The sequence below is a fragment of the Leopardus geoffroyi genome, chromosome B3 (genome assembly GCF_018350155.1).
Source record: "Leopardus geoffroyi isolate Oge1 chromosome B3, O.geoffroyi_Oge1_pat1.0, whole genome shotgun sequence".
NCBI classification, from domain to species: domain Eukaryota; kingdom Metazoa; phylum Chordata; class Mammalia; order Carnivora; family Felidae; genus Leopardus; species Leopardus geoffroyi.
This window is the reverse complement of record NC_059337.1, coordinates 110711524-110739002: the sequence shown is the minus strand read 5'-3', so window position 1 is coordinate 110739002 and position 27479 is coordinate 110711524. Positions and strand designations below refer to the sequence as shown.

The following is a 27479-nucleotide window of genomic DNA, read 5'->3' as shown; positions in this document are numbered from 1 at the left end:
ACAGATGGTCATGCCTAGGCAAGAACTTGACAAGATTTCACTCAGCAATATCCAGGCTCTACAGGACACACAGGCTTCAGTTGACACAGCAAATCAGAAAAACGTCACAGTTGTAACAGAGGAGAAAGCAAGGGATTAACACGTAGGTAGAAAACCTTGGGGTGCAAGCTTTCACTCTGCCATAGGCACGTGGGTGACCTTACAAAAGATACGCTGTCTAAGGCTCTGTTTCCCCATCTGTAAAGCAGGGACAGCCAAAGGGAACTTACGAGGACTAAATTCAATAAAAATGAGCCAACCTTGGGCAAGCCTGCCTACTGCAGTGCTTGGGTGGGAAAGGTGCATACACGTTAGTTTCCTTTTGATTTCCACAAAAGACGTGATCCTAGAGACCTCTACCCAAATCCAGTTTTCAAATATCCAATTTTATCTGACAAACCCTGATTCATAAGCAGCTGCAATAACCTGACGGACGTGTCGCATTAGTAATCCCACCTTTCCAATTCATCACCTCCAAGTGAGGGTGTCATCGTAGGTGCCACGTTCTTTCCCTTCTCTCTTAATAATTCCGTTATTGTATTAATGTATAATAATTCCATTATTGTAAGTTTAGGGTAAAATCCCTCAAGTCCTCTTACAACACGCCAATATATGCTCACACATCATGAAGAAAGAGGCTGACCCTATCATACTCGGGAGCAGTCAAGAGCATCTGGGGACCTAAATCCTCCCAATTGACCTCAGGCTAAGAAGAGAAAGAGCGACAGTCCAAAGCTGTCCCAGAGCCTGCAACGCTTTGTAGGAACCCTCCCCTCCACATCTGTTTTTGCTTTCTTGCCTTCAACAAGGTTTTCGTTGTTTGTTTTGCATCTTAATAGTCAGTTTCTCTACTACAGAAAATCTCTCGCCTTTTCCTCTGATTTTTCCAGGTTGAAGCCATCAGCAGGTACTTGTTGAAGGCTGGGTTGAACTGGGCGTGTGTTGAATGCTGTGGGTGCTGTGCTGCGGGGGGGGGGGGGGGGTGGCTAGAGAGCCAAGACGTGCACTGCACAATCACCGCGCAGACAGAGCGCACAGGCAGGAGGGGCCCTGGGGGTCAGGCAGCCTGCATGTTCCGCTGGGCTGTCTCCGCCTCCACTTTACTCAGCTTCTCGGTTTTGGGCTGGGTAGGACTTCACTAGACGGAAAAGGGGCAGGATGAAAAGAAGAGGAAGGGGGCACCTGGGTGGCTCAGCTGGTTAGGTGTCGGACTCGATCTCGGCTCAGGTCACGATCTCACGGTTCGTGAGTTTGAGCCCCGCGTCGGGCTCTGCGCCGGCAGTGGGGAACCTGCTTGGGATTCTCGCTCTCCCTCTCTCTCTGCCCCTCCCCTGCTTGCCCTCGCACCTCTCTCTCTCAAAATAAATAAATAAACATTAAAAAAAAAAAAAAAAAAAAGACGAGGAAGGTGCACCCCGATGGAGAGGCTTTCTTTCCTCCTGTAGCAAAATGTCCCGGTCGAATGCCAACCTCCTTTGCTTTCCTAGGTGACACTTAGCTCATCTTGGAAGCTCATCTCTTTAGTGTAATCATAAATGCTAGTAAATTAATATCACCCATCATATATATAGCATGATTGAATTTCAACGATTCAATGCTGTAACCCCAAAGGATGACTGAATGGTGATGACTTTAGTCCCTGTTATAGAATATTTTGGGAAGAGGAAATACATGTCATACCATGTAGGTGCTTCCTTGGGGAGGTCATGAGTGAGGTACAAATCAGATGAGGAATCTCCTTTCTTTTTTTTTTTTAATTAAAAAAAATTTTTAATGTTTTTATTATTTATTTTTGAGACAGAGACAGAGCATGAGCAGGGGAGGGGCAGAGAGAGAGGGAGATACAGAATCTGAAGCAGGCTCCAGGCTCTGAGCTGTCAGCCCAGAGCTTGACGTGGGGCTCGAACTCATGGACTGTGAGATCATGACCTGAGCTGAAGTCAGATGCTCAACCGACTGAGCCACCCAGGTGCCCCATCTTTTTTTTTTTTTAATTTTAAAAGTTTTATTTTAGAGAGAGAGAGAGAGAGAGCATGAGCAGGGGAAAGAGGCAAAGGGGGAGAGAGAGAGAGAGGGAGAGAGAATCCTATGTGGGGCTCAATCTCATGACCCTGGGATTGTGACAGGAGCTGAAATCAATAGTCGATGGTCAACTGACTGAGCCACCCAGGCACCTGATGTGGGGATCTTCTGAATGGAGGCATGGTCCTTAATACTAGATTTCAGGGTGCTTTTCAGTCTAACCATTGGTATTAACTGAATCCCTTCTTAGCTTTGGTCATGTGTTAGGAATAGTCAGAATAATTATCTTCCCTACTCGTTGCGTTAAACTAGGCAAAGTTTCCATCCCTAAGGTACCATTATCTTTCTCAATCCACAGGATGAATCAGAAGGAAATGTACTCACTCCCATTCATTCTTTTTGCTTAATATTTCCTGCAGTGAGGGTTCCTTGCGTAACAAAACGCTTCTGTGGGTGTTTGAGGGTCTTTAAAAAGAGAACATGCTGTTCCCATGAGTGGAATGCCTTCTGAAGGAAGCATCGCAGCAAACACAGAGCTCTAGTTCTGGGGTGAGCTGATGCTTAACTCTCCGGTGGCAGGAGGCTTTGAGGCAGGGCTTGTGTGTGGGAGCTGTCGTGCCCTGACATTCAAGCCATCTTCATTTCTGATTGATTGCAGTCATGGCATGCAAGAAAGCAGTCTTGGGCTCTTGCCTGGGTTCAACTCTTTCTCGGCCACGGACTGGCCATTTTCTCAACTGTCAAACGGAGATACTTAATGATAGAATTTCCCTCATAGCCCTGTTGTATATAACTTTTTGTTAATGTTTATTTATTTTCGAGAGAGAGCGAGCTGGGGAAGGGACAGAGAGAGGGAGACACAGAATCTGAAGCAGGCTCCAGGCTCTGAGCTGTCTGCACGGAGCCCAACGTGGGGCTCGAACCCATGAACCATGAGATCATGACCTGAGCTGAAGTTGGACACTTAACCGACTGAGCCACCCGGGCGCCCCGTTCATAGCCCTGCTGCATATAAAATGAGCTAACATGTAGGCAAGCAGGGCATGGCTGAATGCCTAGTAAGTGATAGCTGTCAACGAAAGCATAAATGCCCCTTGCTCCTTTCTTACCACGTGTGGCTTTAGGTAGCCGAGGTAAGCTCTGCAAGCCTCAGTTTCCTCATCTGAGGAGGAACTAGTGGGTAGAACTGCCATGCGGAGTAAATGGGATGCTATGCAAACACTTAGCGCACTCTCTGGCACGGTATAGTTACCCGACAGGCATCAGTTTTCTTCACGCTCACATTATTTTTGTCTGCCTGTCGGCTCATCCCTGAAATTCGCTTATAGTAATCTCCCTTCCAGAGGAAGGTATCTTGTTCACAAGTAAGTACTTCCAAATGGGAGTGATTTTTTTTTGAAACCATCACTTAAAATTCTCTCCTGAAGGCGGCAAGGAGGAAGGAGCCTATGGGTGCTGGGGACGTGCAGGGACACCCAGGAGAGGGGACAAGGAAAGCTGAGATTGGTCGAGATCAGCATCGCGTCCCCTACAGTCCTACACCATGAATCCGGTCAGTTCCGCGTCCTCCTGTTCAAACGAACTTCTCTACCTCGGAGAGCGGGAAACCTCGCCTTCCAACTTGAGAGGATCCAGGAGTCTTCGCTGTCATGAAAACTGAAGGGGGTGGCAGAGTAAAGATTTGTCATCACCATTGTTATCAAGTAGGTGGCTTCCCGTGTTTGGAGTCTGCCTTCGCCACCTGTGGCCCTCACTCTCATAAATGCAGAGCACACTGAAGTCTGTCTAGGCTGTTTTTGGCTAAACCCCCAGCGCTTGAGCCTGGCGTGGTAAGTCTCCCTCCCGATGCCCTTTCGGTCTTTTTCTGTCAGGGATCTGGAGTCACAGCCCGATCAAGAACCATGTCCCTCGTGTCACGCGTCCGGATAGTCTGATGATTAATTAGACACAAATGTGGCCCTGGGGTCTCAGCATGGCCTATGGGACACCCGTAACTTGCCGTTCGACTTTCGCCAGCAGTGGCTGCCCTAAAGCCAGGTGCTTCTTAATGACTATCCTGAGATCCCAGTCCTCGTACTGTGTGCCACCGCAGGGTAGGTGAGGAGACCTTGGGGACCCTGCGGACCGGGGACCTGGAGCTGCCACCAGGGGGCGCGCGCCTGCGGAGAACCCGACGGAGGTGCTGCAGAGGGAGGAGGGGCGCAGCCGCCGCGGAGGCACAGATTTCCCCCCAGGTGCTTCTTCGCGGTAGGTGAGTTTGAGGAAGGCTCCTGGGATCTTTGCTCCAAAGCGAAAGGTCTTCCCAGCGAGCCGCTGAGAACCCACACCCACCCCTCCCCCCCCCCTCCCCGCCCGCGCCCGCGTGGCGTGGCCTCTCCTGCGGCGCGAACCTGCGCTTGCTGCCCGGGATTGGGCAAATCCAAACCCTCTCTAGTGCCGCCACTAGATTCTTAGAGTCAGATTTCTGTATTTGATGACGCCGAAACATCCAGCCCCTCTCAGACCCACGTGGGTGAGGGTCTAGGGACGTGAGCCGCAAAGTGTGGTCCCCAGCCGGGCAGCATCAGTTGCAGCCGCACCCTGAACCTAGTTAGAAGTGCACGTTCTCAGGCCCCACCCCCCAGACTCCCTAAATCCAAGACGGGGGGGGGGGGGGAAGGGAGCCAGGGGTGCTTTGCTCCCCCTGAGGGTGACTGTGAAGCGCTCTTTCCCTGGGGCTTCTCCCTACGTCCAGGTGAGTGTGGATGGCCGGGCAGGGGAGTCCGCGTCCTCCCGAGATTTCCTGGCAGCCGGCTGGGTGGTCACGTGGGCTCTTGGTCTTTCTTCCCCACCTCCTCCCCCCCCCCCCCCCCCCCCCGGGTCTTTAAAAGGAAGGAGAGGCGCCTCGTTAAGTCGTTTGTGATCTTTGCAGTGTCTCTGGCTACTGGACCTGTTGAAACCCACTTCGCGTCCCTGCTGCTAGGCAGCTGGACGCGCCGAGGCTGCGAGAACCGCCGCTGGAAACTTGCGGGGTGGAGAGGGACCACCCTGGGCTGCGACAGGCGCCCCGTCTGCGGCGATCGAGGGCTGGGCTGCACGAGGTGGGCTCTCTCTCCGCAGCTGGTGGCCGAGCGCCAGGTGCGAGCCAGGTGCGGGAGCCGCTACTCTGGAAAAAGCACGTGTCCGCATTTTAGGGACCGCTAGGCCGGTGTTTCCCTGTAAGGTAAGTGCCCCTTGTCTCATAGTGTGGTTTGTCTGCTTTTCTGTTTGAAATCCCAGGATGGGAAACCAGTAATATTGAGAATAAAAGACCAACTCCCCCCGCCCCCACCCCCAAACCACTTGTCTTGAAAATTATAGGAAACAAATTTCATGCTCTGATAAGTATTTTCATTGAAGACGCGGACAAGTTCATTTACTTCATTAGTTTGTGCTTGTAAACTCCGGCTTCATGCGTGCCTATTAAAAGGAAAAACTCTGGGAGAGTGGACCGTGGATCAAGCAGGTGACCAGTGTTTTAAGTGTATTAACTGGCATTCCTCAGTGATAACAAAAATAGATTTGCTTCTGTCCTGGGCAAACTGAGCGGGATTAAGATCTGGTCTGCTGTGTTTGCAGAAGACAAACACAGCTGCTGCTCTCACCCCTTTGTATTACAGTTTGTGTCTCATTCATACTGGAAGCATGAACTTTAGTCGAGGGAATGGTATTTGTGGGAAAAACAAAACTTCGGGTTTGAGTGGATTTCTATTTAGGAAAACCAGGTTGACTCAATTTTACTAGCTTTTTAAAAAGCAACTTTGTGCTTTGGTGTGGTACACGGCACTTTGGAGGAAAGGGTTTTGCCTTGGTTGTTAGATTTTTAGCCTTCACATGGACATTCCATTGGGAATTTTTACTTTTAAGTTTCTGAACTCACAGTGGCTGTTGTCCTTCGTGTGTGGGGGAAGATGTTTGTTACTTAAGTGAACGTGTGAAGTCAAAGGTTTGTGCTGTATTGTCACAAGTCTGTGTGCTGTGACTATGACATTTATTCTTTGACTTTAATTTTTTTTTCTGCAGAAAAACCTATATTTCTGTATATATTCAGGAAGAGGGAAAATGTAAGGGCCTGTTCGACAATAGGTGTTAAGGCATAATCTTAGGATCCATATGACATCCAAGCATTTTTTTTTTTTCAGTTGAATTACTGAAACATTTTCATTTCAAAAGTAGCCAGTGTCCTGTAACACTTACGACTTATCTCTGAAATCAATGAAAAACACATTTCATAGTGGTTCCGAGGGACTCGAATGAATCTAATGACTAATATTCCTCAATTTATAATATGGAAAAGGTAAAATTTCGTAGTAAATTCAATGCTTAAAAATATAATTAGCAATTATAGATATTGTTATGTCCATTTTTAAGGCACTGCAGTTTTCTATACATCCAGCTAATGATGCAAAATACATCTTGTGGTCATTTTAGTTCACGTTTGAGTCATTTTGTAGAATACCTATAAAATATAATAATTCTATAAAATACTGAAGGCTGAACTTCAATCATTTATGGGTAAGTTTTTTAGTAATTACATCTGGAACACTTGAGAACTGTATACTTCATGATTCATTGCCTAGCACATGGATCTAGACATAATAGCCTTTTAAAAAAAGGCAGGCTCTTGGCCATGTAATTTACATACAGTAAAATCTAGCCTCTTTAGGTGTATTACTCTGGGAATTCTGACAGTTGAACATTTATATAATCGCTTCTACAATCAGGACCTAGAACAGTGCCATCACTCCCCAAAAGGCCCCCTTTGTGCCTTCATACTTCACCCTCTCCACCCATCCCCAATGCCTGGAAATCACTGAGCTGTTCTCTGATTTTACCATTCTGCTCTTTGGTATGTTCTTACCTAGAAATAATGATCTTCCTTTGCTTTTCAAAAAAGAACCTCAGCACCCCCCCACCTCCCCCTTTTTGTTGGGATGAGTCAGGTTGTGGGTTGTGTACTTTTGTTTTAGTCCTATATACTTTGGAATAAATTGAGGCAACAAGAAGCAATTTTGCAAATAGGGCTACATGTTAACTTCCCATTAGACTAGTAGATTCCATTCTTAGCACATTTGGATTCTGTTGCGGGATAAGCTTTGGTAATGTACGTCATTAATTATCCCAGATGAATTACACGGTTATTTACAAAACATTGGTTATTTAGGTAATATTGATAGAATGTATTGCATTTTTATAATCTGGGCACTTAAAAACACTTTTATTGTACTTGTAATCTCAAGTTACAAGAAAGTTACCTGAAATTACACATTATTAAATGGTGAGGAGCAAAACAGTGGTTGAAAATGGCAGTTTGGAGACATTTAAAATATAAGACAGAAAAAAAAAATAAGACAGAGTGATTGTGACTTAAGTTAGAATACATTCCTTTCTTCTTTTTTTTTTTTAAAGTTTATTTATTTATTTATTTTGAGAGAGACCACAAATGGGGGTCAGGCAGAGAGAGAGAATTCCAAGCAGGCTCCACACCACCAGTGCAGAGCCTGACCCAGGGCCAGACCCCACGAACCGAACTGTGAGGTCATGACCTGAGCCAAAGTCAGACGTTCAACTGAGTGAGCCACCCAGGCTCCCCCAGATACTCTCCTTAATAGGCTATGAGGTTGGTGCCCAATTTATGTGTAGATGTCAGAGTTTTTTCATTTCTGTGCTCATACTTTGAAATCTAGCTTCTCTTGCAGGACGTAGATGCAGAATCTTTTGTAAGCTAGTATTCTTTACGGCTTAATATGCTCTTCAGTGAACAGTCAGGAGCCATTTCCTAAGAGTGGTACGTCTTCCCTGACAGTTGGAATTGGAAGGGGCAGAGACTTGCCGAAGACCGTGAAGACTGATGGGCTCCCCCTCCCTGCCCCTCCTTAGCGTGCGGCTGAGGCTCAGTCCTCTTCCCCATTCAAGCCCTCAAACTTCTGTTTGCCAGCCAGCTCAGTAAGGACCAGTGGGCTACTAGGGGAGTTAGGTTTCTCTCATTTCAGAAGATATGTGTACACATTCCTAAGAGTTGCATGTGTGGGCGCTTGGTAGTTCAGTTGGTCGAACATCCGACTCTTGATCTCGGCTCAGGTCTTGATCTCAGGGTTGTGAGTTCAAGCCCTGCGTCGCTAGGCTCCGTGCTAGGCATGGAACCTACTTAAAAAACAAAACAAAACAGTTGCATGTGAATCGGTTATTAATGATCAATTCCATGGTGATTTTGGAGTGTTTTTTCCTTTCCAGTGAATACTAAGTTGATCGAGAGCTGTGTTTTGCTGTAAAAAATTTAAGGCCAAAGGCTGGTAGACAGCCACAGACACACATGAAGGATGCTTGACAGTTAAATATTTTGTACCTTTTCCCCCAAATTCCTTCCGGTATCTGCTTTGTGAATGTGCATCCATGACACATAATGCATGCATTTGTGACGTATGTTGCATGGGGCACACACACGAGGGGTGCTTGAACTGAATGCTTGGGGAAGTGTGGCGGACAGGTTCGAGAACACAGTACGAGGAGAATGTGGCATTGGGTGCTCCACACGGTGTTAGCAGCCTACCAGTGGCCCAGCTGTTTGGACTGGTGTGATGGATTGTTAAGCAGAAGTTACCAAAGTACAACGAGGAGGCAAAAGTCTTCAGGGCGGTCAGAGGAGCCTTTTACCTCGCCTAGAAGTTCTGCCACCCACTATTGGCGTGTCCAGGGGCATGTAATAGACTGACGTCAGCTTCCTGGACTGTGATAATCCCTCACAGGACGCTGTCACACACACATCATTTCACTTCATCCAAGTGCTGTGAAAAAACGCAGCCCACAGCAGGTCCCCGTTTCTGCTGAAGAAGCCGCGGAGGCTCAGGGAGTTGACGTCATTTGAGTGTCATCACCCGGCTTTCAGCAGAGTCAGGACTTGGACCCTGTGTGCTTCTCTGTCCACCGGGCCGGAATATACGTAATAACAGGCCCGGTGGCACTTGCCTTCTTATTGTTGAGCTAGATTTGATAGGTGCTTTGATAAGATCATTCTACTCTTCGTGGAGTGCCTTTCTACCATTTTCTAGGGCTTTTTTTTTCTTTTTTAAATATCTCCCAAGGAATCACTGTTCATATTTGGAATTTTTTTTTAATGTTTATTTATTTCTGAGACAGAGAGAGACAGAGCATGAGTGGGGGAGGGGCAGAGAGAGAGGGGGACACAGAATCGGAAGCAGGCTCCAGGCTCTGAGCTATCAGCACAGAGCCTGACGCGGGGCTCGAACTCACAGACTGTGAGATCATGACCTGAGCCGAAGCCTTGGACGCTCAACTGACTGAGCCACCCAGTCGCCCCCATATTTGGAATTTTAAAAACTTTTTTTCTGTTTAAGTTCTATAATGTGTTCCTGAGCCAGTGTCTTAGAACGCTGTGTACCATCACATGTGTGCAAAACGCTCTCCTGCTGAACACAGATGTGACCCGAAAGGTCTCACCACTGGCGTGTGAGCTGGAGGAGTGGGGCTGAGAAGCCTCTGCACAGAAGACCGGGGCTGTTCATCGTGAGGGCTATGGGCCAACTCTTTGCTGTGGCGACTAATGAAAGAAAATTGACACGCAAAGGAATGTTTAATTCTTAGAATCAGGATGTCCGGGAACATGTTCTTTGGTTGGCCAGGTGAAGTTCGGTGCCTGCCAGGCCCAGCAATTAAGCTGTTGAGAGACTGTTTCTCCCTGTGGTACCTGGTATTGTGCTCGCTGAGTCAAAGCGTGCTTGTTCAGAGGAAAGTGTTGGGAAACTCCCACCCTACAATGAGATTCTTTCCCTCACCCATTTTGTCTCCCCAGTTTCAATAGGACCTGCTCACATAACCGGTACAGGTCTGCTCATGCACTTTTCTAGACGTCCAGTGAAGACGTCTGCTACTTGTTTGCTTGTCCATCAGGCCTCTTGCCATGATTTAGGTTCATCACCCCTTGTGTCTTTGCTTCAGAGGAGAAACCCTTTGCGTTGGCTACCAAGTTCCTAATGATCTGAGGTCCCATGTCACATGACTCTGGATGCATCCAAAGGATATCCAACCAAAAGGCAACATGGTCTTTCAATCACTGTCCAGCAACCAGCGCTCTCACGTGAATTACTGTGCGAGGCATGTGTGGAAACTCTTGGTATAAGTATGTGAAATCCGTTTTCCTAAGCAAAGTCACCATGGCGCCTGATTGATTGCCTGGATGAATCCTGGCATTTGCCATTTGGCGGTGTGTCTGACAGGTCATTTCAGCATTTCTGGGCTGAGAATGAACATTTCAGCTGTAGGTGAAAATGAGTAATGGGGTTGATTCTGTGCTCCCGAGAGCTGTCATATTCATTTTAAATTGTGTGTTCACTTTCCACCTGGATAACAGCAAGTGTTACTTCAAGTTTATGAATTTCCATGCTGCTGTTCGTCACTTTGTATCAGTAGGAGCTTTGTGTTTGTAAGAGGCCTAATGAAAGTAAAAGATTGCAGTGGTTTTCTGATAGGTGGCTGTGTTGGCTTTGCTGAATTACTTATGCTAAGACGCTGAGTACATTTCTTTGGGGCAATATAAAGTTGAGACAACGTGAAATCCAGTAAAACCTTGATTGACCAAAACGTTGAGAATGTTTTTTTGTTTAAACTGTTCAACTGATTTTATTATTAATTGTGTATTAACTTGAAGTCTTGCTCAAATTGTTACTCTAACATTCACTGCTGCCCTGCTTCATAATTTCCTGCATGCAATGTATATACTCACCACAGTGACCACACTAGCTTTTGGATATACTTTTATTTATTAAATTGGGTAGGTCACACACACACACACACACACACACACACATGTTCCCCATATGTGGAGTTCCCCAACCTACTCCTCCTCCAGCCCCTGGCAACCACCATTCTCCTTTCTGTCTCTTATGGATTCAACTACTCAGTACTGCATGTAAGTGGAATCATACGGTATCTGTCCTTCTGTGTCTGGCTTATTTCACTTAGCACAATGTCCTCAAGGTTCGTTCATATTGTCTCGTGTGTCAGAATTTCCTTCCTTTTTAAGGGTGAATAATATTCCATTGTGTTTATGCACCACATTTTGTGTGCGCGTGTGCGCGCGTGTGTGTGTGTGTATGTATATAGTCAAGAAATGCAAAATGTATTACCTCCAGGTTACATTTTACTATACGTAAATACAATTTGTTAAGCATGCTACCTTCAGTATTTTCCTCTCTGTTGTTATAATGTGTACTGTTAAAGTTATATTGTTAAAGTACTTTAAATGTTTTTTGATTAAACATCTGGATGCACAAGATATGCTGAGATCACATAGCAAAAACAATGCGCTAAAATACAGTCACCAAGGTACAATATAAGAAACATAAAGTACAGAGAGCGAGTACATGTGTAGGTGGATTGAAATAGGAGAGGTGTTTTCAGGACAGATTGAGGGATAGATGGCTCATCACAATACTGATGGTCATGGAATTGCCATCTAAACATTACCAGTGAGCTAATTACCAATGCCTGTGTTTCTTCTAGATTCAACCACTTGCTCTAACCTAGGCTATTTCCATGGACCTGTAAATGTTTTCAAGCATCTCTGTTTAAAACCCTTTTGGATTGAGGCACCTGGGTGGCTCCGTCGGTTAAGCATCGACTTTGGCTCAGATCATGATCTCATGGTTGGTGAGTTCGAGCCCTGCATTGGGCTCTGTGCTGACAGCTCAGAGCCTGGAGTCTGCTTTGGATTCTGTCTCCCTCCCTCTGCCCCTCCCCGACTTGTGCGCACGCTCTCTCTCTCTCTCCACCCCCCAAATATAAATAAACATTAAAAAAAATTAAACCCTTTCTTGATTAACAAAATGTGGTGCATAAACACAGTGGAATATTATTCCACCTTAAAAAGGAAGGAAATTCTGACACACGAGACAATATGAATGAACCTTGAGGACATTGTGCTAAGTGAAATAAGCCAGACACAGAAGGACAGATACCGTATGATTCCACTTATATGCAGTACTGAGTAGTCAAATCCATAAGAGACGGAAAGTAGAATGGTGGTTGCCAGGGGCTGGAGGAGGAGTAGGTTGGGGAACTCTTGTTTAACAGGTGGGGAGTCTTAGTTGTGCAAGATGGAAAGAGTTCTGGAGATGCACAATGCTGTGACCATATTTAACACTACTGAACTGTGCATTTAAAAGAAGTTAACATTGGGGCGCCTGGGTGGCTCAGTCGGTTAAGTGTCTGACTTCAGCTCAGGTCATGATCTCACAGCTCGTGGGTTCGAGCCCAGTGTCGGGCTCTGTGCTGACAGCTCAGAGCCTGAAGCTTGCTTCAGATTCTGTGTCTCCCCCTCTCTCTGCCCCTCCCCTGCTCATGCTCTCTCTCTCTCAAAAATAAACAAACATTAAAAAAATAAGGGTGGCTGGGGCGCCTGGGTGGCTCAGTCGGTTAAGCGGCCGACTCCAGCTCAGGTCATGATCTCGCGGTCCGTGAGTTTGAGCCCAGCGTCGGGCTCTGTGCTGACAGCTCAGAGCCTGGAGCCTGTTTCAGATTCTGTGTCTCCCTCTCTCTGACTTCCCCTGTTCATGCTCTGTCTCTCCCTGTCTCAAAAATAAATAAAACGTTAAAAAAAATTAAAAAAAAATAAGGGTGGTTAACATATCATAAGCTTGATGTGTGATTTACCACCACTTAATAAAAAAGTTTGGAAACTGCTAGTTTTGACAATAGTTACTATTATATGGTTTATCCTGCATATTTTCTGTTAGGAATCAGGGATTGTATGTGTTGATTAGGAATCTAAGTAATGGACGTATGAAATTCTGTCAATAACACATGCACATTGATTTTTTGTGTGAAATGTATATAAAACATATATATATATATATATATATATATATATATATACGCCTATACATATATATATATATGTATAGGCGTATATATATATATATATATATATGTATAGGTATATATATATATATGTATAGGTAAATAAACTTTTTGGACACTATATTCTTCTCCAGTTACCATTCCCTCTCCTGTCTTTCATGGTCAGTCAATGTCAATTTTAAGTTGTAGCATGTTTGTGCTCATGCCTTAGCATCTCGCTTGGTCTTTCCTGCCTCCTTTACCTGGCACGATAGCCCTCTGCAGGCAGAGTGCGTGTGTCGGGACTCCTCGAGCTCTCTCCTGTCTCAGCACGGTACCATGCCTACTGACGGAGCTCTCATCTCTGGTTGACACCCCTGAGTGCCTGAAATCTTACATTTCCTCGTAGTCTTTCATAATAACAAATATTTATTGAGTTGTAGTGGAAGGTGAATAAAAATAGCGTGTGCCTTCAAGGAGCTTGAGTTCTAATCCTACTTCTGCCATTTACAAGGATGATTCAGTGCTGTTCTAATAAGGAGGATTACATTTGCAAGTAATTATAGAGGAGCTAAGAGTGAAAAAAATGCTAAGGTATGAAATGCCAGCCACTCCACGATGCATTTTGCATATTTCTTACGGACACGGCAGGTCTCCTGTAGGAAAACAGCAGATTAGGGTGGGATGGTGGGTTGGGGCAGCGGCATGGATTGCCTTGGATGTTGGAAGAGTGTGACTGATTACACAGGCTGGTGGGAAGCAGAGGGCTGATCAGAGCTGGGTTTCAAGAATGTTAATCTGGCAGCTGTATGGACCTGGAGAGGGAGCTCACTGGAGACCAGGAGTGGTAAGGAGTCTATTACAGATGCACAGATAAGAAGTAATGAGAGCTTGCTCAGATGGTGGCAAAGAGAGACCACGAGGGGGGCGCCTGGGTGGCGCAGTCGGTTAAGCGTCCGACTTCAGCCAGGTCACGATCTCGCGGTCCGTGGGTTCGGGCCCCGCGTCGGGCTCTGGGCTGATGGCTCAGAGCCTGGAGCCTGTTTCCGATTCTGTGTCTCCCTCTCTCTCTGCCCCTCCCCCGTTCATGCTCTGTCTCTCTCTGTCCCAAAAATAAATAAACGTTGAAAAAAAAAATTTAAAAGAGAGACCACGAGGAAAAGGCACTGGGAGGAAAAAAAAAAAAAAAAGTCTGCCTTGGTGATTAAAGATAATTGGATGCAGGGGAGAAGTCAAAGCTAACTGTACTAGGCTTTGTCATTAACACAAATAGGAAATTAGGAGTGGTTTGGGGGAGGAAAATGATTAATTTTACCTTGGATATTGTATTAATTATCTAGGGCTGTAGAATTTAGCAGCTTAACTGACAAACATAATATCACACACATTTTCTGAGAGTCAGGAGTCCAGGAGTAGCTTAGCTGGATGGTTCTTGCTTAGCTCCTCTTAAGAGGTTGGAGTCAAGATGCTGGCCAGGGCTACAGTTCCTCTGAAGGCTTGCCTGGGGCTGGCAGGTTAGTTTCCAAAATATCTCACTCACAGAGCCATTGGCTGGAGGCTGTGGTTCCTTGCTGGCCATTGGCAGGGGGCCTCCATGATACTGCTTGAGTGTCCTCACACTATGGCAGCTAATTTCCCCTGGAATGAGTGATCCAAGGGAGCCAGCCAGGAAGAGACCTCAGTGCTTTTTATGACCTAGTCATGGAAGCTACATATCATCCCTTCTGCCATAATTTATTCATTAAAAATGAGTCATTGGGGTGCCTGGGTGGCTTGGTCACTTAAGCCTCTGGCTCTTGGTTTCCTCTCGGGTCACGATCTCTCAGTTCATGGGTTCGAGCCCCACATCGAGCTCCGTGCCGGCAGTGCAGAGCCTGCTTGGGATTCTCTCTCTCTCTCTCTCTCTCTCTCTCTCTCTCTCTCTCTCTCTCTCCCCCTGCCCCTTTCTGCCCCTCCCCCACTCATACCATCTCTGTCTCAAGTAAATAAACTTTAAAAAAAAGAGTCACAAATCTAGCACATTCTCAAGGGGAGGTTAGACTCCACCTTTTGAAGGGAGGAATGTTGAAGAATTTGTGGACATGTTTTAAAACCACCATACGTATATTGTTTTGAGGACAAATGAAATGGGCATTCAAGTGAAAAGGTCAGGAGAAAGTAGATGGAGATGCAGAGATGGAGATGGAGAGCTTCTCCAGGCAAGCTTGTTTACTTCACGATCTCTCTCAACCAGTCTAGTTATTAGTGGTCGTTGTTCCCCTTCCCAGATTATATTATTCCAATTATCCTAGTATTTTTTTAAAGTTTATTTTTACTTATTTTGAGAGAGACAGAGGGCAAGCGGTGGGGGGGGGGGAGGGGTGCGGGGGGTGGGGGGACAGAATCCCAAGCAGGCTCTGTGCCATCAGCACAGTGTCCATGCGGGGCTCAAACTCACAAACGTGAGATCATGACCTGAGCTGAAGTGAAGAGTCGGATGCTTAAATGACTGAGCCACCCAGGCCCCCCTATTCTAAGCTTTTATTATTAAAGGTTTCCATTTGTAATTGTATTTTTTTGTGTCTTTCCTCCAAAGCTTCTTGTGAAAACTTTTGAACTTCAAGAAGAGGTGAAAGACTGGTATAATGAATGTCCACCATCTAGACTCAGTAACTGTTAACGTTTTTACTTGGTTTCTATATCCGATTTAGCCATCCAAATATTTTATTTCTAAACTATTTAGTGGGTGGCATTCTCTTGTAAAGAAGAGCTTGCCCTCAACTGTGGCATAAACTATGGATCGTCTCAAAAAGGCAGGGTACAGGCTTAATTTCTTTCCCTTAATTACTACTCTTCAGAGTGAGGGACTGATGTAACAATCACTTGCAATGGTAGCCGATGATTCTTTTTTCCCTTTTTCTGGATTCATAGTCCAAAGGTAAAGCATGAGTTCTCTCTGTATAATGCCCGATATCCATGGAGGTTGTGCCATTTTGCATTCCCACCGACAACTTCAGAGAAAGTCTCTGTTTTTCCACAGCCTCGCCAGGGAGGGGAGGTCAAACATTGGAATTTTCGCCAAATGTGGTAAGTGAGAAATGGTGTCTTGGTGTAGTTTTAATCTTTATGAATGGAATTGAGCATCTTTCTTTGCATTTGAAGGGCCATTTGCCTTCCCTTTTCTGTGTTCAGTGTCTTTTGCCTGTTTAAAGAATTTTTTTTTAGTCTTTTTTTCACTTTAAAGTTCTCTATATACTAGGGAAATTAGCTCCCTATTTCTTTTAATTTTTTAATGTTTATTCACTTTTGAGAGACAGAGAAAGTGCAAGCAGGGGAGGGGCAGAGAGAGAGGGAGACACAGAATCTGAAGGCTCCAGGCTCTGAGCTGTCAGCACAGAGCCTGATGCAGGGCCCGAACCCATGAATTGCAAGATCATGACCCGAGACGAAGTCAGACACCTAATGCACTGAGCCACCCAGGCGCCCTGAGCCCCTTATTTCTGATAGAAGTTGAGAGTTTTTCCCCCGCCCCCCCCCCATTTGTCATTAGGCTTTTGGCTTTGCTTATGGTGTTTTTATGATGTACAAAGATTTACTTTTCTCTCCTGAATTTATTGGTCATCTTTTTATTGCCTGTGGATTTTAAGCCATAGTGAAGGTTTTTCCCACACCCATGTTATAAAGCAATTTTTCTGTGCTTGCCTCTAGCACCTGTGTGGTCCCCTCTCCTTCCCCTCACTCCTGGTTGCCTTTCTCTTTTAACATTTGGATCTCTGAACCCTTTGGAGTTGATTCTGGCATGTGTTCTTTTTCCAATGGCAATTCTACTGTCCAATGTTTTCTTTGTGATGTAAACTATCAGAGACCTTTACCATATGCCAACTTTCCAAAAACTTTTGAGTTTTTGAATTTTCTATTTTGGGATTTTCTATTCTGTTATGTAGCAGCCTGCGGCCGATCAGGGGGTTTAAACTATAGGTTTCAACAGAGGAGAATTTTTCTTTTAAACATTTTCTAACATTTTTTTAATTTTTGAGACACAGAGACAGAGCATGAGCAGGGGAGGGGCAGACAGAGAGGGAGACACAGAATCTGAAGCAGGCGTCAGGCCCTGAGCTGTCACCGCAGAGCCAGGTGCGGGGCTCGAACTCATGAACTGCGAGATCATGACCTGAGCCTAACGCGGGCGCTTAACCGACTGCCCCCCCAAGGCGCCCCCAACAGAGGAGGATTGATATAAAGAATAACTATGATAAGAGATTAAATATAATAAGTAACTCTATGCGGTTCCGTAGGGGTAAGGGAGAGCACCCAAGGAAGAACCAATTTGGAGGGGTTCAGATCTCTTCAGGAAGGGTGGGTGGGCCGCTAACCAGGGTGCAGTGGGGGGGGCAGGGGGGCGATCAGCAGCCCGTTGCGTGGTTGTGCCCTGGGAGTCTGGGTGGCTGCACAGGACAGAAGGCCTTTACAGCATGCAGGTCGCAGGAGGTGAGGAGGTTTGTACAAGGAACGACTTCTTTGTGACTCCTCAGGCCACAGTCTGGACAGGTGACTGTGGAAAGGACCCGCCACAGGGCCAGTCTCCCCTGGTTGTTCTCACCCTCATACTGCCGCCCTCTGCCGGTGTCAGAAGTCACAGCAGCTTCTTGCTCCTGCGGTGTCCGTGCAGCGCCCTCTACTGAGAAAGGTTAGCATTGTGCTCACTTTAAACAGGTTAAGCGACTCCAGCGCTTCCCATGGGCCATATACTGAACCTGAGAAGCGATAAATTAATAACTGACACGAATGCAGTGGCCTGTCTGTTCCTTGTGTTTATTACTGGTGACTGATTCATTGTGTGTTTGAAGATCTGTTAATGCTATCCAGGCCCATTGACCTGCTCTTTCGAGGTTTTCTTGGCAATTCTCGTTTATTTTTCGGTAAGAATTTTTAAATAAACTTACCTAGTTCCAGAAGGGGGGGGGAACCCTTGGCATTTTAATTTAATCCTGCATTTTTTAATTTTAAGAAGTATTTTATAATAAATTCTTGTGGTTAAAAAAATTCTTGGAGCTGACAACAACAAAAGTGATAAAAAAAGTGAATAAAGTAGCAAATGGGAGTTCCTGCCCCGTGAGGTTAGTATTTTTTTTGTCTGTCTTTCAGGATGTGTTTCTAAGCTGTGTGTGTGTAAGTAAGAAATATGTTTGGACATTTTTAATAGTTAAGCCTATAGCTCTAATTTAGAAATGTCTTCTGTTTTTCTCTACAGCCCCCGAGTCTTTGAGAACCTTATAATGTCCCTTTGTGCCTCTTCTCACAAAGAGTTTCCTCAGCTGTTACCTATTCAAGACATGGATATCAAAAACTCACCATCTAGCCTTAACTCTCCTGCCTCCTACAACTGCAGTCAACCCATCCTACCCCTGGAGCATGGCCCCATATACATACCGTCCTCCTACGTGGAGAGCCGCCATGACTATTCAGCCATGACGTTCTATAGCCCTACTGTGATGAATTATGGTATTCCCAGCAGTGCCAGTAACTCCGAAGGTGGACCTGGTCAGCAGACCACAAGCCCAAATGTGTTGTGGCCGACCCCTGGACACCTCTCTCCCTTAGCGATCCATTGCCAGTCGTCGCTTCTGTATGCAGAACCTCAAAAGAGTCCTTGGTGTGAAGCGAGGCCACTAGAACCCACCTCACCTGTACACAGGTAAGTCCAGTCTTTATTCTGAGTTGTACTTCAGGGGCATTATTCAAATCACTTTATGATTTAGTGAGAAGAAAGATATGCATTACTCCGGGTCTTTCTTCATCACATAGATTACTTAGAGCACCTAACACATGTATTCTGAATTCTAGAGTATCTATTCTCTTCTAATCCTCATTTAAAAAGTAAGCTTGTAGATCTGGGTTCTGGGGAAAATTCACTATCATGACTACGGTTTTTAGACATTAGAGTTTGAAATAAAAAATCGCTTTTCTCTTGATGAAGTGACTTGGGTTTGAAAAAGAAATTTTTAGGGGTGCCTGGGGGGCTGTCGGTTGAACCTCTGACTCTTGATTTCGGCTCAGGTCACGATCTCACAGTTCCCGGGATCGAACCCTGCATGGGGCTCTGCTCTGACAGAGCCTGCTTGGGATTTTCTCTCTCCCTCTCTCTCCCTCTGCCCCTCCCCTGTTGGCACACTCTCAAAAAAATAAAAAGTAAAAAAAAGAAATTTTTACTTTCTTTTCAAGTTAGATCCTTCTTATCTTGTAATGAAATCACAGTTGAGTGTTCATGGCACATTGTGTCCAAGAGAAAAGCAACTGGGGAAGTGTTACTGCTTCAATGAAATGGACTGGACACATGAAGCCTGAAAAGACAGGCAATGATTGGCACAAGTTTTTGACAGTGAACTAAAATAACATTTCATAAAGATTGATGGGAAACTAAATGTAGACTTTAGTTGCAATTTCTTGAAGTTAAAAAGAGTATCTGTACTCTTCAATGCAAGGTAACGTGGGTTATTTCCATTTAATTTGTAATGTATTTAATGATAATTACAGCTATGGAGGGAAGAGGTCGGGTAGGGAGAAGGATGAGGGGGAGGTAAATTTCTAAAACAACCAAAGTATTAAGTTCTTGCATGTTGGGTATTGAAATTTGTTACTTTCAAATGCTGTCCTAACACTTTGAGAAAGCTATGTTACACTGTAATTTTATTTTTCTCCTTTTTAAAATCTTTGTGGGTAAAAGAGAATATAAACATTGTAGATAACTTTTTTTTAATGTTTATTTATTTCTGAGACAGACGGAAACAGAGTGCGAGTGGGGGAGGGGCAGAGAGAGAGGGAGACACAGAATCCAAAGCAGGCTCCAGGCTCGGAGCTGTCAGCACAGAGCCCGATACGGGACTCGAACCCATGAACTGTGAGATCATGACCTGAGCCGAAGTCAGGAACTCAACCGACTGAGCCACCCAGGCACCCCATGTAGACAACTCTTTTAAAGTCCTGTTTTTCACTCAGCCTTTAAGGGAAGAAATATTTTGTTTCTGATCATGAGATCTAATCAGAGTTGTAATACAGGGTAATTAACCTGTAGTATAATTATCTTCGTTTATAAATCAATTATATCTCTGGCATTTCCTTTCCAAAAGAAACATGGCTTAGCACGATTAGGAACTAGCCAGGTATGCTTTTAGTGTCTGCTAATACTGCCTTCATGGGCTGTCCCTTTCTCTGTGGAAGCCACTGCCCTTCTCCCCAGCACTGCACACCTGCTTCCTTCAGAAACTTCTCTGAGCACCAGCGTGTGTGCACTTTCTCCCCCTCTCTTCTCCTCTCTCCCTTTTTCTTCTCCCCGCCTTTTCCTGTCCTTCCCTGCCCTTCCCGGCCCTTCTCCACCCTTCTCTACTCTTCCCTACCCCTTCTCTCTCTCTCTAAACCAGAGTATAGCGTTCACTTCGATGTCACTTAAAGTCTATCGGCTACTCCTCTTACAGTTATTTTCACTCTAGACCTTCATCTTAAATTGCAGAATGAAAGTTTTTGTTGCCCATTTAAATGGGAACTCTGAAGGGCTATTTAGCACCACTGAGGAATGACTGATACTTGAAAATGGTTAGGTGAGATTAGGTCCATCCTTACAGTGTTGATGAATTAGCAATTATGGAAGGCCACTGCACACCCGGCTTGTAGTTCAGACCTGTGGGTAAGACTTGTTCTGGTCACTTATTACACTCAGAGATGTGCAATCTGATGGCCACAACCAGCCGTCTATAGTTACTAGTGACCCTCAGCATTGCATGGATGGGCATAGGCTCACCTAACTACCTTCAAACATCAGTCATTCCCAACAGTGTGACTCTTTCTGGATCTCATGATATCAGCAACAAAGGTCGTGCTTGATCAGATTTCCTGGAATTTATTTATTATGAGCTCTGGAGGGCAGAGGTAAATTAGGCAGTGTTCGTGCTATATTTTTTTTCTAGAAAGTCCATCTTTTCCCCTTAATGCTGTGTTACAATGAATATTTTCTTTGCCCCCAGAGAGACACTGAAAAGGAAGGTTAGTGGGAGCAGTTGTGCCAGCCCTGTTACTAGTCCAAGTTCAAAGAGAGATGCCCACTTCTGTGCGGTCTGCAGCGATTACGCATCTGGATATCACTATGGAGTCTGGTCGTGTGAAGGATGTAAGGCCTTTTTTAAAAGAAGCATTCAAGGTACAAGAGTATTGTTAGCTGCTTCTGTAATTCTCCGCTTTTGCTTTCAAAGAACTCTGCAGATGACCTGGCGGAAGTTTCACCGTTGGCCTGTTTGGTACCCAAAGTACAGCAGTTGAGAGGCTCGTGTGTGTTGGGGGATGGGGCGAATGGTGGAGTAGGTTGTTTCAAGCATAGAGCCCCTTATCTTTAATTCTGGATCTCTACCCCAGAGCCCCAGAACTTGAACGGATCTCTTCCCACCATCACCCATCACCATTTTCTTGGGAAGAGAGGCCTAGTTACAACTCTTATGTATCTGTTACTGGTTTTTGACCTGTGGTTACCATCAGGTTTGTATGTAACATCTTATGCATATGGTAGTTTATGTTAAGTTGATGGTCTCTCTCTTTTTTAATGTTTTTTAAAATGTCTTATTTATTCTTGAGAGACAGAGAGGCAGGGCTTGAGTGGGGGAGGGGCAGAGAGAGAGGGAGACCCAGAATCGGAAGCAGGCTCCAGGCTCTGAGCTGTCAGCACAGAGCCCGATGCGGAGCTTGGTCTCTCAAACTGTGAGGTCATGACCTGAGCTGAAAGTCGGACTCAGCTTAACCGACTGAGCCACCCAGGTGCCCCTTAAGTTGATGGTCTCTTAAGTTTGAACCCATTCTTTACTCCTCCCTCCACTCCCCTCCCCTGCTGTGTTTTAAATCTACTGTGTCATACTTTACATCCTTTTATTTTGTGAATTCCTTGACTGGTTTTTATAGATATATTTAATTTTACTGCTTTTGTGCTTCCCACTTTTCTTCTGCTTATGGTCTTTCTTTTCCACTCAAAGAGTCCCCTTCAACATTTCTCATAGGGCTGCTTTAGTAGTCATGAATTCCTTTAACTTTTGTGTCTGGGAATCTCTAAGTTTATTTTATTATTATTATTATTTTTTTTTTGAGAGAGAGAGAGAGAGATGTCGAGAGAGAGAGTAGGGGAGGGGCAGAGAGAGAGGGAGAGAGAGAGAGAGAGAGTCCCAGGCAGGCTCAGTACTGTCAGTGCAGAGCCTGATGCAGGACTCGAACTCACAAACCATGAGATCATGACCCGAGCCGAGATCAAAAGTCAGCTGCTTAACCGACTGGGCCACCCAGGTGCCTCACTTTTTCTCCCTTTCTATTCTGAATGACAGCCTTGCTGCATATAGTCTTCTTGGTTGCAGGGTTGTTTTTTTTTTTTTTTTTTTTTCTTTCAGCACTTTGAGTATATCATGCAGAGTTTCTGCTGAAAAATCAGTTAACAGCCTTATGGGGATTTCTCTTTTATGTAACTGTTTTCTCTTGCTAATTTTAAAATTCTCTCTTTATCACTACTTTTTGCCATTTTAATTATTATGTGTCTTGGTGTGGCTCTCCTTGGGTTGATTTTGTTGGGGTCTCTGTGGGCCTCCTAGATCTGGATTTCTATTTCCTTCTCCAGATGCAGGAAGTTTTCAGCTATTATTTCTTCAAACAAAATTTCTGTCTCCTTTTCTCTCTCTTCCTTCTGGGATCCCTATAATTCAAATGTTATTATGCTTGATGGTGTTGTTCAGTTCACTAAATCTAGTTTCATTCTTTATTTTTTTCACTCTCCTATTCAGCTTGATTCCTCCCCATTACTCTGTCCTTCAGGTTGCTGATCCATTCTTCTGCTTCCTCTAGTCTGCTATTTATTCCCTCTGGTATGTGTGTGTGTGTGTGTGTTTTAAGTTTTTAATGTTTATTTATTTTTGAGAAAGAGAGAGAGGCAGAGAGAGAGAGAGGGAGACAGAATCCAAAGCAGGCTTCAGGCTCTGAGCTGTCAGCACAGAGCCCACATGGGGCTTGAACTTATGAACTGCGAGATCATGACCTGAGCCGAAGTTGGATGCCTAACAGACTGAGTCACCCAGGTGTCCCAGCCTCTAGTGTATTTTTAATTTCAGCTATTGAATTTTTCATCTCTGATTGGTTCTTTTTTATGTTTTCTATTTCTTTGATAAGAGTTTTACTGAGGTCCTCTACTCTTTTCCCCAGTCCAGTGAGTATCTTTATGACCATTACTTTAAATTCTCTCTCAGGCATGTTACTTATCTCTGTTTTATTTAGGTCTCTTGCTATGATTTTGTCCTCTTCTTTCATTTGAGACCTTATTCCTCTGTCTCCTCATTTTGTCTAACTCTCTGTGTCTATTTCTATGTGTCAGGAAAGTCTACGTCTCCTGCTCTTGAAAGTAGTGGCTTTATGAAGAAGAGGTCCTGTAGTGCCCTGTGGTACAATGTCTTCTGTTCACCACACCTGGGTGTTCAAGGATGTCACCTCTGTGTGTTGTGTGCACCCACTATATAGTGGCCAAGGTGCTTTGGCAGTCCTGTTGTCTGCAATGGCTCTCTTTGCCTATTGTGGGCTGAGTTGGGTCCCTTTGTTGTTAGTGAGCCAATCTGGGGCCACCTTGGCTTGAATTGAGTCAGACCAGGCATTTGCCAGAGATGTGGTAGCACTGAACTACAGGGCACTTTTCATGAGTTGTCCTTTGAGAAGCTTTTGTTGGTGGGTGGGGCCAGGAGTTAAGACCAGATGTCTGCCTCCAACCCACTGCTGGGGCCACAATTGGACTGGTGTGGTGATCTTTCCCTCTCCCCAGGTCAGGAGTCACTTTGGAATGGTGCTGGCCCCTCTCAGGGCTGCTCGTACGCTGTCAGGCTTGTGACACCTCTTTGGATGGGCTCTGGCCAAGGGCGTATTAGAGAGGGCAAGTCTGCAGGAGAACATGGACCATGGCAGGCCTGCTGTTAGCAAGTTATATAGAGGGTATTGGGACTGTGCTGGTTTTTGCAGGTGTCTGTGTGTCTAGGCTGGGGTGTGGGGGAGGGGAATGGCACCCACCAGCTCCTTTGTTCCTGGAACAATCTCCCAATGATTCCTGCCACTCTAGCACACACTCTGAGATTAGTAAACAATCTCCCTTTCATATACCCCAGGGATTTTTCAAATAGCTGCTTCTATGCTGTACCTCCATGGGGCTGTTTGTTGTGCTGTCTCTTTAAGGGCAGGGTCTCCATTTCCCGTTGCCTTCCCAGCTCTCTCAGAGTCAAGTGCGCTGATTTTTAAAGTTCCACCTGTTAAGCCCCCCTGATTGTAAGAACTCATGAAATTTACCCCCTCTGGTTTTCAAAGCCAAATGTTAATGGGGATTTGTCTTACCTGTGTGCATTCCCCGTACTTGGGGTGCCTGGTATGATAGTCTGTTCTTCTCCCCACTCCCAGCCAGTGGGTCCTTCCCCTGCTGTGGACAGCCCCACAGGTCTGTTTAGCTCCTGACTACCGTTCCACCCTTCCTACCCTCTTCATTGTGGCCTTTTCTCTACATTTATCTGTGGAGAGTCTGTTCTGACAGTCTTTGGGTCATTTTCTGTATTGTTAACCCTGATGTGGGTGTTATCTAGTTGTATCCTTGGGACAAGGTGAGCTTAGGATCCTCCTATTCCACCATCTACCCCAGAAATCCCTAGTTATAACCCTTGTGAAGAAAAAGCTTGGAAAAAATGTGCTTATTAGGAATTACAAAGATTGTTTCTTCCTTTGACTTACGTTTAACATTTGGCATGTGTAAAAGTCATGATGGTAGGATGGCTCCTGATCAAATCTAGAGAGGGTGAAGGGTAGAATTTAGTAGTAAAGAGTTGCCTTCCTGTAGATCCCCTGAAATTCATCCTGCTGTATAGATGGCCACCTATTTGTCCTGACTCCTCCATTTAGTAGCTCTATGACTTTACCTTCTAGTCTGTTTCCTCCTCTGTGAAATGGAGATACTTACAAAGTTATTCTAAAAATGAAATGGAGTTAGTTATGTGAAAATATTTGGTCATGTATAAACATCATGCAAATTTAGGATATTCTAGTTGTTTCCTATCTCTTCTACATTGAGATATCAACATCCTTTACCTTTTCTTTGTATTTTTCTTCTAATCCTAATCTCATTTAAATCTACTTCCTTTAAAATCTTCATAGTTGGGTGGGGGCACCTGGGTGGCTCAGTCCGTTAAGCGGCCGACTTCAGCTCAGGTCATGATCTCGTGGTCCGTGAGTTCGAGCCCCACGTCGGGCTCTGTGCTGACAGCTCAGAGCCTGGAGCCTGTTTCCGATTCTGTGTCTCCCTCTCTCTGACCCTCCCCCGTTCATGCTCTGTCTCTCTCTGTCTCAAAAATAAATAAATGTTAAAAAAAAATTAAAAAAAAATCTTCATAGTTGGGTGGATGAGGGCCCTCTGCCATTTCCAAACTTAATTTTCTCATTAAAAGAAGAAAGCATCACAGATAAAGAAAGCATATGTCATCGAATTATCAAAACATAAATTGTATTGTTTGCTTATTTATAATTGCTTTTATACACCAAGCTTTTCTTTCTGTATTTAATATATTTAGTGCTTAGATATTTTTATTTATGATAATTGCAGTAGTAGATTATAAGGCCAGGTCCACTTCCCTACTATATAGTAAAAACAATTCAGATATCTAAAATTCAGAACTGAACTCTTGATATGATGACAATTCTCTATCTTGTTGAGATTCCAGCATGTTATTCCTTAAGAAAATCTTGACCTGATACAACTAACTGTATCCTTTGAAAAAGATCCTTTTTATTTGCTGTTGGGAAAAAAAATCTCTACCTGAAATATCTTTGAACCCTTAGACTACGGCTGATTACAATGATAAGGGAGTTTCCTCTGCTTTCCATATATCATTCCTTCCTACCACATGGGTCAAGGAACTATTGGGAAAGGTGAAAGAAATGTCACATTCTAAGTGTGCAGAACGGAAAGAGGTAGTGCTCTGTGCCCTTACAATTGCTTAACGTATAAATGATCATTTTTTTTGGACTCCATATTTTTCACATCCCCTAATATAAAATGTGTTGCAGCAACCAAAAAGGGACGCTCAATTCTTTTTGTATATTGAATAAGAGTGAAATGTATTTATCATATTATCATTATTCATGATAAACGCTCTCAACAAAGGAGGTTTAGAGCATATCTCATCGTAATAAAGACCGTATTTGAAAAACCCACAGTTAGGGGCGCCTGGGTGGTGCAGTCGGTTAAGCGTCCGACTTCAGCCAGGTCACGATCTCGCGGTCCGTGAGTTCGAGCCCTGCGTCGGGCTCTGGGCTGATGGCTTAGAGCCTGGAGCCTGTTTCCGATTCTGTGTCTCCCTCTCTCTCTGCCCCTCCCCCGTTCATGCTCTGTCTCTCTCTGTCCCAAAAATAAATAAACGTTGAAAAAAAAAAAAAAAGAAAAACCCACAGTTAACATCATGCGTGGTGGTGAAAAACTGAGAGCTTTTCTTCGAAGATCAGGAACAAGACAAGGATGTCCACTTTCCCCACTTTTATTCAGTGTAGCACTGGAAGTCCTTGCTAAAGCAATCACACAAGAAAATAATAAAAAGCATCCAAATTGGTAAGGAAAAAATAAAACCTTCACTACTTGCAGATGACATGATATTATACATAGAAAACCCCAAAGTCTCCACCAAAAACCATTAGAACTGATAAATAAACTAAATTCAGTAAAGTTGGGGATACAAAATTAATATACAGAAATGTGTTGTTTTTCTATACACTACTAAATAGCAGAAAGAGAAATTAAGAAAACCATTCCATTTACAACTGCACCAAAAATAATAAAATACCTAGGAATAAACTTAACCAAGAAGGTGAAAGACCTATACTCTGAAAACTGTAAAACACTGATGAAAGAAATTGAAGATGACATGAACAAACGGAAAGAGATCCCATGCCAATGGACTGGAAGAACAAATATTGTTAAAATGTCCATACTAACCAAGGTAATCAATTGATTCCCTATCAAAATACCAACAGCACTTTTCACAGAACTAGAACAAATAACACTGAAATTTGTATGAAAGATCCTGAATAACAAAAACAATCTTGAGAAAGGAGACCAAAGCCGGAGGTATCACAATGCCCGATTTCAAAATACATACTACTTACCTATAGTAATCAAAACAGTGTGGTACTGGCACAAAAACAGACACACAGATTAATGGAACAGAATAGAGAACCCAGAAATAAACCCATGATTATAAGATCAATGAATCCTTGACAAAAGAGACAACAATGCACAACGGGGAGAGAACATTCTCCTCAATAAATGGTGCTGGGACAACTGGACAGCTGCATGCAACAGAATGAAACTGGATCACTTGCTTACACCACATGCAAAAATAAACTCAAAATGGATTAAAGACCTAATGTGTGTGAGACAGAAAACCATAAAACTCCTCGAAGAAAACATAGGCAGTAATCTGACATCAGCCTTAGCAATGTTTTTCTAGATATGTCTCCTGAGGCAAGGGAAACAAAAG

At 44.5% G+C, this 27479-nt stretch overlaps 1 protein-coding gene across 1 annotated transcript in view; it reads left to right on the top strand.

The window, feature by feature from the left end:
• Positions 1-4226: 4226 nt before the first annotated feature.
• ESR2 (estrogen receptor 2) overlaps positions 4227-27479 on the top strand; it is a 68267-nt gene continuing 45014 nt past the window's right edge. The window contains exons 1-4 of the mRNA XM_045451208.1: positions 4227-4312; positions 4973-5263; positions 18164-18607; positions 20931-21103. Of these exons, the coding sequence (XP_045307164.1) occupies positions 18189-18607; positions 20931-21103 (592 nt within the window). The 5' untranslated portion in view covers positions 4227-4312; positions 4973-5263; positions 18164-18188. The remainder of the gene's footprint in view (positions 4313-4972; positions 5264-18163; positions 18608-20930; positions 21104-27479) is intronic.